At 38.9% G+C, this 12,403-nt stretch overlaps 1 protein-coding gene across 1 annotated transcript in view; it reads right to left on the reverse strand.

Annotated features, from left to right (window-relative positions):
- IQGAP1 (IQ motif containing GTPase activating protein 1) overlaps window positions 1–10,980 on the reverse strand; it is a gene marked incomplete at both ends in the record, with an annotated part of 16,795 nt that extends 5,815 nt beyond the window's left edge. The window contains 6 exons of the mRNA XM_010282182.1: window positions 1,553–1,643; window positions 4,417–4,580; window positions 8,452–8,576; window positions 9,083–9,243; window positions 9,610–9,773; window positions 10,896–10,980. Coding sequence (XP_010280484.1) covers window positions 1,553–1,643; window positions 4,417–4,580; window positions 8,452–8,576; window positions 9,083–9,243; window positions 9,610–9,773; window positions 10,896–10,980 — 790 coding nt within the window. The remainder of the gene's footprint in view (window positions 1–1,552; window positions 1,644–4,416; window positions 4,581–8,451; window positions 8,577–9,082; window positions 9,244–9,609; window positions 9,774–10,895) is intronic.
- Between the last annotated feature and the right edge of the window lie 1,423 nt (window positions 10,981–12,403).

Consider the following 12,403-nt stretch of genomic DNA (forward strand, 5'->3'; position numbering starts at 1 on the left):
ATTTTTTAGGCTGTTGACAGGGGAATTCACTGACCAAATAATGTTACTAAAAACAACTGAACTAGGCTAGGTCATGGAGTTCGACAAACTCAATGGTGTCTTTCATCAGAAAGCTTTTTGTGAACCTGTTGATTTTTCTATCTTCTAAAACATCTACGAACAAGTAACACAAACGGACAAGGCACAAATATAAAAGCAAGCTCATTTCTGTACCAACAGAGCAAAGACAAGAGGAATCAACTGTGCCAGAAACTCTACATATCTGATACACAGATTTATTAAGAACTCATGTCAGTGGGCAATCTAGTCCAATCCCGTTCTCAAAGCTGGACTAACTTCAGGGCCATGTCTGACCAAGTTTGTAAAAAATCTCAAAGGACAGAGATTCCACAGTGTCTTTGGACAACCTGTTTCAGAAGGCACCAGAGAGATTCCAGACTCAGATTAAACTTTTCATTTTCCAGTACCGTTGCCTATTCAAAGCAAAAAATCAGAAGAGTCTGTGCATCTTTTGATAACTTTAAGTATCATCCCAAAATCAAATGAGAAGTTCTGGAAGTGGAAAGCAAAACACTTTATCAGCACACTAGAGGTGAAGAAATGGAATCAATAAAAAAATAAGGTGACTATAAACATAGAAAACAATCAGTTTAATACCGTACAAATCAAACAAAACAAGTAGACTGGTGCAAACGTTGAATGTAACCAAAAATTAAGAGATTCAGAGTAAATGCAAATAGAGCAATATCATGTTTTTAACATGTATGAAAACAAGCTCTCTGAAGCATGCAGTCACCCAGCAAACAAACAGCATATACAGAGAACAGGCCATCAGAATATATCAGAAGACTTTAAAAACCCTCCTGTTTTGTTAAAGAGAAAGCTTCTGCCAGGAACAAACAACCAACAGCAACAAAAAACCCCACAAAAACACAAAACAGAAAAAAAAAAAACAAAAACAAGTTAAGCAAAGAGTACTAATTACTTCATTGTTTCTGGAGACAGAAAAGACATCATTATAAAGACTGGGATGTATTGATGGGTGGGCCAGTCCACCTGCAAACTGCACTAGGGAGCAAATGTGGATATCACTAATGTGTATTATTGTATTTGCAAAAGATGTGAGATAGTCTAGAAATACTTAATAGAACCAAGACAAGACCATAGTACACCACACAAACAAAAAGGTAACGCGCACCAGAAAACACCACTTAAATTGTGCACATGAACATTCTCATACCTAGCGAACCACCCTCAGACACACACAATTAGTTGCAAAAGACAAACAATTTGATAGAGATTTACCCAATAAAGTAATATGGTCACATGCAAAACTGGAAAAATGGCACATCCCCCCAAAAGATAAGAAGTTTAATATTTGAAGAATCTGACATTCACTCTTCAAAGAAAAATTACTACACCAGAAGCATATAAGTGCATTTGATTTCCTTTGTCACATTTACAGGACATTTCTAGCTCCCAACCTTTCCTGAAGTAACCAGTATTTGGCTGATAATGGGGATTAATTGCAATATAGTGTGACAATACTTACATCTCTCAGACTCCACTGTGTCCTTGTTAGCCCTATGAATCCCATCCTGAATTTCATCTAGCCAAAGTACAGCCGTTTCATCCTGTGTGTCCTGAAGAGTATATGATGAGAAAGAAAATATACACAGCATGAGGAGAAAAAATATCACTATTTTTGCAATGTAAAATAACCCGTACCCAACAATAGCCAATATAGTAGGTTTCTGTATCAGAGGGAATAAGCAGCATTTCAGTCTTTCTAATTGACTCCAACACAAGGACATCATGTGCATTTGTGACTAGCAGAGACTACTACCGTTACTACTGGACTCAATACTTCCTCCCCGTCAAAAACTCTTTTCAGGAAACAGAACGAAGAAGAAATTTTGTCAATGGGAATCACTCTGTTAAGCAAAGAGAACACAAGGCCAATGACTATGTACCGGTTAGTCCTAAGGCTGTACTTGCTAAGAAGAACACAAGTTAGTCCTTCAGCAGAACATGGCTAGAAAGAGTTCTTAGAACAAAAAACCTGCTGATGAACATCTGTGTGCAGGAGCTAAAAACTCTCGGGTAACTAATGCCACATCAGGCTGTTCTTGTTCCCGTCCACAGAAGTTCACAAGGCTGTACAAACTAGCAAACCAAAAAGCGTTGTACGTTATTTTGGCTGGGTGTACATGCACAACAGTCAAACCCACGTTTTAAGTCTTCATTTTAACAGACGGCTCGTCAAGGAGCAGTGATTAGCAACTATCCTGTATTTTGGCTGAAAATTGAAGAAATCCAATCAACTAATGTTCCGTGCAGAAATTGGAGAAGAGGAAAGAGACAGGTGTTTAGCAAGTCCTAAAATATACATAAAGAACAATGATCCAGCAGTTGCCAAGCATAGCTACTCCCCACCCACCGTTGCTTCCTGTAGGTAACTACATAAAGAAATGCTAAGGTGCAACTGCCACCCCTCTGACAACTCTTGTACAAACAGAACACAGGAAACATTGACTTCTGGTATGGAATAATAATTGCACTACACAGAAGAGCCACTATTTACAGTGTTCAAGAGCTTTAAGGCCAAACTAAAAATGAACATTTCGTACATGCCCTCCACATTTTTCCCCACTGTTCTGGCGGGTCTGAAACCGACATGCTTAATGATATTTCATTCGAGAGACTAACATGTCTTTCACGGGCAGACTTCACCTGAAAGTGCAGGCAGTCCCAAGAGAGTACCAACAACAGTGAAATTCCCGTCCAGGGAGTGAATGGGGGAGAATAGTCAAAGAAACAACTTCCTCTACTGGAATCTCTACCAGCAGAAGTCAACCCAAAGACTACCAAAACCACCCTGTGCTTTTCTACCAATTTACTGTTGCAGGTCTGCCGGAAGGTACACACAGTGTAACATACTACAGGGTCTGCTGTTTTTCCCTCTCTCCACTCATCACATGAAAAACATGCATCATACAGCGCTCCCCATTCACATAAGCAACTGAACAATGTTTTGTGGTTGAACGACAATCCCCCTCAGCCCAAGTACAGAAATCACTAGTTAATAAGAAACAGTTGACTTCAGATGGTGACTATTTTCCCCACGATGTTGCTTTACAACATGATCTTTCACCTATTGAAATTACTGCCACGCTGCTGGGAGAAGCCCTAAGCTGAACATATGCCTAAATAAGGTAATTTCACACCAACTGAGAAGTTACCAGCACAGTCTGGCACAAGCTTAAGTGCACACTAAAAAGAGTTCATTATTTCATTCTGACTCAGTGGGAGGAAATGCTTCAGCACAAAATGGGTTCCTGAAGAACATTAACCCTTTCACAGTCCTTGGGGAAGCTGCTTAATGATTTTCATCAGAAATGTGTACAGTTTTCAGCTTATTGCCATCACGCCGATTTACCTTCAGTTAAAAAAAAAAAAAAAAAAAAATCAGTGTTCAACACAATCTAGATCCTAGTCTCTAGGCAAAATTCTGCACTGGCATTAAGAGTAATGAGCTCCATAGCAGGGGAGGAAAAAAAAACCAAACAAAAACCACGCTCAAGCCACTGAAAGCAGAGATATCTGCTACTTCTTTGTAAATAGATGAGGAAAAAAAAAAATCGGCATCCCATTCACACTACTCAAAAATCAGTTGCATACACACTCGTGCACTCTCATCCTCTTTCCTAAACTTGTAAGATGAGATTTGCTCTTCCTCTCCCCATCTTCATCTTCACATTTAGTCAGTTAGCAAAAGCAGCAACTATGTATAAGTAGGTAGAAGTCCTTGGCTAATAAGACAGACAATTACTGCTCAAAAAATCATTAGCAATAAAAGTGCCACCAGACAAACAGCAGACATAAGTATACATTTTGCTAGTAGCATATATTTTGCTTCATTTCTTTTCTAACTTATCACTTGATAGACTTTTCCACTTTCAGAAACTTTCTTTTTGCCATATATAACTATGCCTATGACTACATTTAACAAAGAATACCAAAAAGAAATATTCAAGCTTGCAGGAAACTTGCATTCAGAAGCTCAGAACTCCTAGAATGAACATGGTCTCCTTGCAAAAACAGATGAGGCATATTATTTCTCAGCAAATAAGATACATATTTCATTCTGGACCCTGGACTCGCTGTAGCAAGCCGTCAGGTGCAGTTAATACCCTTATACCCATCTCTCTAGTTCACAAGGATTCATATGGTCCGGCTGCAAATCTCCTTCTCTAATATAGAAAGATCCAAACTGACTGGGTAAGATCAGTTGATGGTGTGCAGAATGCGCAGCTCTCCACCACTTCCAGTTTTGATTCCTGGCTTTTAGGACCAGTAATAAGCCCATTACACAGATGTAAAGTTTGTTTGAGAGGTGCATTTAATTGCACTCACCTGTGCTTTTTCTCTCTTGGCTCGAAGTAGTGTATCCTGGTAATGCTGTGCCACCTTTGGGGCTACACCCTCCAATTTTGCTGCAGGAATCTGTAAGGCTTGAATAGTCTTTTTGGTGTCCCCTTCATCCAGAGCTTCATTGATAAGACCAATTGCCAAAATCCCTAGGGAGGAAGGCATAGGTGGAAAAATACATAATTCCATTTTAGGTCAACAATAAATCATAAGCATTGTTTCAGAAGAAAAGTGCAGTTAGTCCTTCCTAAACCAGGTATCAGCTGAGAACTGCAACATTTTTAACGGAAATCATTATTTACTAGTAAAGAAAGCAAGACTATTTCTCACCCTTAAAGTAGTCATAATGCCTGGGCACTGCAATTTAAAAAAAAACTGGTCATCTCAGGGAGACCACATGCAGGGACAGAATTGAGTCCTCAGGCATCTAGCTCAGAGCCACTTAGAAGAGAATTATCAAACCCCAGATGGCCAGAGTTCATAGGCTGCAGTTTTCCAAGGTTCTGGCTAGTCTAGAAAGAAATCTTCACATGAAGCTACAGATTCGCATGGAATACCATTTAAAAATACAGTAACTTCATGTTTTAGAAAACTCATATTAAACATATGTAGTATTACCAGAGATGTGGATGCTATTCAAGTACACTAAATTTACCATTCACCTAAAAAAACCCAAACAAAAATAAATATAATAGAATCATAGAATAGTTTGGGTTGGAAGGGACCTTTAAAACTCAACCTGCAATGAGCAAGGACATCTTCACCTAGATCAGGTTGCTCAGAGCCCCGTCCAATCTGACCTTGAATGTTTCCAGGGATGGGGCATCTACCACCTCTCTGGGCAACACCTGTGCCAGTGATTCACCATCCTCATTGTGAAAAATGTCTCCCTCATATCTAGTCTAAATCTACCCTCTGTCAAACTCAGGCAAATCTGAGAGGAGAGGTTTTTTAAAATAACCTAGTTCCTACAAGTTCTGTGGAAACAGGCAACTCAGGAGAAGACAAAGATCCGATTCCTGCCTGCTCTCTGAGTCTTACAGTTAGCTAAACACAAACAGAGTCTACATTACACATGCCTCACCTACGGCAACCATCTCCCGCGAATCACAAAATAACTTAGGTTGAGGTGGACCCTAGAGGTTATCTGATTCAATTCCCTGCTTAAAGAAGGATCAGTTCAAATCATGGTTTGATCAGTGCAGAACAAAGAGATCTTTTAGACAAAAGAAATTAAGGAGCTCAGTGTGGGGATTTCCAAGTTTGGTTAATGTATCCGAAGTTTGCGACTTTCTCTTCTATGCAGGAAAGAGAATCGCAAAACAAAAGTTTATGTGAAAAACTGAACATCTTAGGGAAGAGGTGGTATTTGGATGGAGTAGAGACTAGAGAAAAATATATGTTGAGGACACTGCAAGAACCAGGATCACTAACACGGTGGCATGGTTTCTGTCAAAAAGCAGATATGAGAACTGCTTGACTCAGGAAAGAGCACAAAACGTTAAGTAGCAATTCTCTCTGATTAGTTTGCTAATATGGGCATGACGACTACTCCATTGAATAGCAATATGTTACAGCGCCTCACAAGAGAGCATTTTTTAATTTGAAACTATTTACAGGAGCAGTGGGAATAAAAAAAAAAAGCGCTCATATGCCTGGAGGACCTTTCAGACTAATTGAACTTACTGATAGACAGGACATAAAAAGTATCCTTGCATAAGGGCACATATGAAGCAGACCAAAGAATTAAGAAATTCCGCATTAGAACATCATTACAGGATTTTCTGCACTTTTTTTTTACAGGATAAGGATTGTTGTGAGAAACAGGATGTTGGGACTACGTGAACTTCTAGACTTCTGTTATGACCTCTTACATAGAAAAGGTACTATGAAACTAGCACCTTGGTGTGTGCACGCACTGGTGCAGGTCTGTGTTTGTGCGGTTTCAACAAATCTGCTCACATGACCCAAACAGGAAACTCCATGTCTATTTGTAGATCCAGGAAATAAGTTAATCAAGATAGCAGGCTTTTACAGTAAAATTTAACCCTCTCTAGAGTATAAAGTCTTTTCAAGGTGAAACACAACTCACCAACCATGCAACAAGAAGTAGCAGAAGATACCTGTTTGTCTCAAGTGTACGATATAAACTTTATCATCACCCCTACGTTTGTGACAAATCTCTCCGCTCTTACGATGCAAGGCTTTGAACTAAGTATTACAAAGATGGCCTGAAAGTAAATGTCATGCTACTTGCGTATGCAGGTTTTCGGTACTGGTCATAACCAAAAATTATGGTCCCTTAATGAAACTGAAAAAAATTAATAGAAAAATAAACCACCTGATACAGAACCTCACAAGGATCTACCTAAAGAACAAGTTTGCTTAATTGTGCTATTTTCAAGGACTCCTCTATCTCCACTCTGGATTTTAAGTCAACTAATACTGTCTTACAACTCCAATTTTCTGTTTTCCTTAAATTTTCATCATTATGCTCAATCCCAGTCTTTTATCGCTGCTAAAAGACACTTATTAACATAAACACTACTAAAAAATAGAAATGAAAAAAATGCAGAACTAGAAGTAGCATAGAAGTCAGGGCAAAATCCATTCACCTTTCTCATCTTGCATCGGGAATTTCTTCCTTCATAAGTATTTAAGTTTTGGTACTCGCACTTGCTGCATACACTCACAACGTCTATGTGTTTTTGCATATTTTCCAGTCGTGGATTTTTTTTTTTTTCCCCACTTTACCAATATTTCCTATTACAAGGCAACAGGTGTGCTGGCATATTCTTTTTCTACTGGTCAGACAGTCAGTTATCAGTCACTTCAGATTTTATAGATAACGGTTTTAACAACTAGTGATCATACAGTGTCAAAACAGAAAATAAAAGCTTCTAATTTCCTGACGGAATGAACTGTAAACAAAGCAATTAACATCTTAAAGATCAGCACTTTCCATTTCAACTCTAATTTGAGATTTGGGTCTCAGTATCTGGAACTTGGAATTTGAATGGCATCAAACTGATAATTAAACGTTCTTTGAAAAAAGGAAAAATCTGTATCAGATGTTTTAAACAAAAACATTTGAAACAGACAGCGTTTCAGAATAAACTTTTTGGGGCATCTCTGTTGATTTATCACTGAATCAAAGTAACCACAAAAGCCTACTTTGATGCAATATTTGCACTACTGATCTTCAAAGCACATGTAATTTGTAAGTAGTGCTAATATAGCCAGGAGTTAAAGGACTGAGAATAAGACCTGGAAATAAACTCATCTCTCTCTTGTTCATTCAAGCTCCTCATCCACTGCAGAAATGCATGTGACAGATCATTACATCTGAGAATCATCAACACAAAGAGAGCTAGCTTATCTTGCATTTGCAGGTGAGATTACCCACAGATAAAGTGTGGAGGGGAATCCTGGACTGAATCTGTGGAACTTCCAAAAAAAAACACTGGGAAAGTAAAAAGGCCAAAGCACATTCAAAAGAAGCACTAAAAGAGAGAAGAGGAAAACTTGAACAGGGGAGATTGCAGCCAGAGAACACAAAAAGAAGCTTCTACTTAATGCAGCAAATTAGGAAGGAGGATGGAGTATTCCGAGACTGGGCTACAATTAACTCCAAGATTTTGGCAACACTAGTTTTCATTAAATTTGAGGTATTGAAGCAAAATTAGGGAAGATTCTACAGTAATCCTCACAGCAGACAATGCATTTCATTAACCAAAAAGTGTTGAAATTTGCATTGGAAGTATTAATAAACTGTTTGGAGACACTGATTATAATACCACAAACACTCCCAACTGACTGATCTCTTCATCAACAGTCCTGCTATCAAGCCTTTTATATTACAGACCGCCAAGTCTTGCTCACAACTAAGATCTTCCTAGATATCTAATGTATGACACAACTACAAGTCAATCAATAACTTTTGTGTATTGACATGCACCTAATTTTAGCACTCCTTATGAGCTAGGATCAGTCTAGCATGAGTCCAGCAGAAAAACTTACTTTCATGTTCTTCATGCACAACTATGTTTACACGATCAACACATGACTGGATATCATTCCATGTGATAAATTCAGTTCCTTCTGCACGTGTTTGAGCTTTCAGCTTCATCAAATCATCGATATATCTGTCAAAGAACAAACACCAAAACCAACAAACATCACATCGCAACAAGCTGGCCAGGAAACACACAACACAGCACAAGAATTGTACATGAAGTGGAAGAGGTAACATGAGGGTTGAAACGAGAACAAATATGAAAAGGGGGAAGAAAAGAAAGAGGAAAGGCTGTGTGCAGGATGGGCAGCCCAAGTGTGAAATAATCAAAAAAAAAACACTGAATGAAGGACCAGGGCAAAGAACACAGTGGGTGAGCTGGCACAGCATTAGTGACAACCTAATGGTACCGCAACATGGCTTTAACATGAAATCCATGAGAAAGCGTTGAGAGACAGCACAGAAATCAGACCACTAAGATTCAATCACAACAACAAGACTTAAGAGCCAACAGAGGTTAAATCAATACTGTAATAAATAATGCAGAAAGAATGTAAAGTGTAAGAAGTGAAAAAAATTTTCAGTCACAGCATATAAGCAACATCAAGGAGAGACATGATTCCTTGAAATATCCACCTCTGAGAGTTCTCATCCTCAATGTTTGTAAGCCCTGTGACAGGACTGCTCAGTTGCTTCCACACTGTATTCACATCCCCTGAATCCAACGCCCTATTAATCAGGGCCACAGAAGAGAGCATCTCTACAGCAACAGATAATTCTGGATGGGTGAGGTTACCCTGCATACAAAGAGGACAACAAATTAATTCCACTCGCTCTTTACAAACGCTTGGTGCACATAGAAAACAGAATAGAGTAGTTGGCAGAATAGACAAAATATAACACAGCAAAGGGACAATCTTTATGACAAAGAAGTAGAAAGATTAGTATCATAAAGCTAGAACTCCGAGTAAGATATTAAAGTAGAATCTTACAGGGCCAATTAGTTCAAGATTTAGTGATTAAATTTCACATCAGAACAGACTGAACACCAAAGCACTTCCATGAAGACTCAAGATAGGTTTCTTCCAGAGAATACATTTAACAAAACAGACAAGGTAGACCCCGTGATCCACACAGACTTCCAGAAATAAGAGAGAACTTACTTCAGGGCTCTGTTGCTGCAAGGTGGCCAGCTCCCTTTGGTAAAGATCTGCAGCAAATACATAAACCTCTGGTAACTGGGCCTCCGGATTCATCATTTCTGCTACAGTCTTCTCAGCATCACCCATTCGAATTGCAGAATTAATTTTGGCTACTGCTGCCAGCCCTAGAAGTTCAAAGAGGCAGCATAAAGAATGACGAAGTTGAGTCCCCGGTAATAAGGGCACTTTTATTCTACTCAATAGTCAGATACCTAACAAGAAAAAGAATAGTTCCCTTAGCTGTGGGAAATGAGCAAAGCTTTCTGATTCATACTTCCCCAGTTAGTCTTCCATTACTGCAGACAACTAAAATATGCAATTCTTTAAAATAAAGCTCATGTTTAAAAACAGTTCACCTTTTTGCCTGGTTATCAAATGATTGTTTCACTATTTCAGCCTTCTGATAGCAAGAAACCTCATAATTGCAAATTTTTGGATAGATGAGTAGCGACAACTTTTTCTTCCTGTCCATGTCTATCCTGCGTCTATCCTGCTCAAGGCAGTAACAAGCACTCTATAGTGGGTACACGTTGGCCAACTTTAAAATAGTGCAAGTAGGTAAACAAGTGACCAGCCCCATGCCAAAGGTAGCTTCCTGGTTATTAAGCATTCACTATTCTCTTCTTCTATTCTAAACCCTCTCTCTCCAGATCTCTAGTAGTCTCCTTTCTACCTATTACAAATTGAACTAATTTCCTGCACAGCCAGAACTGAACCTTCTTCTCCAGAAAAAGAGCTCTGCATGGTGTCAGAAGCATCAATCAAAAAGAAAAAAAAAAAAAAATCAGCCATCGTGATCTGCATTTTATTTGCTACCTGATATTTAGAAACAGTACAGTTAAAAGTTCTGTAACTCAAACCAAGGAAGATTTATGTCAATGGTCAGCAGCTTTCACACCTCATTGAGCAATTCAGATTTCCTTCACAGATCCATAGCACAAAAACCTCATATAAGCACTCTAGAAAGAGAGGTTATTTAAGGTGGGTGCAAAAGTTCCCTGCTTCTTAATATTTCAAATTATATGCGGTTCTCTCCAGCAGTATTGTAAGAGCTAGATAAAAGACACTACAAATAATCAGGGAAACTGTCTCTTTAGTGTTCTTCACAGCCATGAAGCACTTAAAGGAACATTCATAACCGTCTGAGAGACCTTACATATCCCCGCATAGAACCAAATACCGTGCTGTCTCATCCTTTTGATCACATCTACAGTTGCCTTGCTGCAATAATTTCTGCTGATCCTTACTTTGCTGATACTGTTGTGCTGCCCTGTTAGCAGCATCCACTCCCAGCTGCAACTCTTCCTTCTGCAGAGGACCTGTAAGGCCAGCCTGAGAAGAAAAAGAAACCAGGAGGGTGAAATGATATCAACTTATTCACTTCAAATAGTTCAATTAAAAAAAAAAACCCACAGTTTTTCCTTAAAACACTCTGCAGAAGCTATGTAGCATTAAAGAATGCCACATACACGAGGAAGACAGAAATTACTCACCAGATTCTCAGTTCACATGCTGAAAGACCACGTGTACAACCTGATCCCTCTTACAGTATTAGAAGTGCAGTTCCATGAACACAGCAATTAAAGGCAAGACACAGCTTCCAAAATTATAAAACATTTAAGACAAAGGGGACAATTTTGTGGGAAAAGACTCCCTGCACGAGCTGCATGCTGGAGTGAAATTAGTACTTGTGTAGTTTGCCATGAAGCAACACGTTAATTAATGTTCCATTTTACCTCTGAGCAATGAAAGAGCAGACCATCCAAGCTGGGCAACGTGCAGTCTTGACTTATATATACATGTTTCTTGGATTATATGGTACCACTTGAATACCAACAGAAAATGAGACTGAGTGACTGGGGAGCAGGAGGGCTTGAATAACTTGGGTAGTAGCCATACAGGTCACGGCCCTTCATACAGTTCACACAGTAAAGACGATAATTCTCCAAAAGCACCAACAGACCACATTTATGTAACAAGACCTTTCAATTACATTCTGGAAGAACATGCGATCTGACTTTGCAGTTTAGAAAACAGCTGACCTTGGCTTTTGTGGCTACTAAAAAACTTGGTAAAAATCTTCCCATTCCTGTTTCATCCCTTAGGACATCTTTGGGCAACTATGGAGAGTTTCTACCACACCAAAGCTTCATAAGACTTTTTTAAAAGCCCCCCTTTTCCAATTTTATCTTAATTGTAGGTACCAAGAAACATAGCTTGTGAAGATCTTTCTTCAGAGGTAAGTGACAAATCTTCAAATAGCAACAGCTGCAGGGCTAACTCTGTGCTATAGAAGTCCTCATGCCCCCACAGAAAGGTATAACAGCAATACACACACCCTTCAGCTCCATCATTCATGCAGAATCCCAGGTAAGGAACACTCATAAAGTATAGCAGTATACTGACTGGTAGAAAGAGTATCCCAAAACAGCACATTCACCGTAAAGAATTATTCTCTAAGGAACATCATTTAGCTATTGACCAAACAACTCCTGCATCACACAGAAAAAAACAAACCACAAAATAAAACTGTAAAAGTAAACAATCAAGAGTGGCTCTGAATTATTGCGGCATGCCTTTCAGATTGAGGGATCCTTCTGAAGACAAAAAAGGGGCACTGCACCAGAAAAAGCTGTAACAGTCTACAAAAGAAAGGTATTATAAACTTATATATATACACACACACATATATATATCTCAACATATATTGATGCAGATAGATTTATAAAATCACAGAATCATTAAGGTTGGAAAA

Source organism: Phaethon lepturus, unplaced genomic scaffold (assembly GCF_000687285.1).
Source record: "Phaethon lepturus isolate BGI_N335 unplaced genomic scaffold, ASM68728v1 scaffold55922, whole genome shotgun sequence".
Classification (NCBI taxonomy): domain Eukaryota; kingdom Metazoa; phylum Chordata; class Aves; order Phaethontiformes; family Phaethontidae; genus Phaethon; species Phaethon lepturus.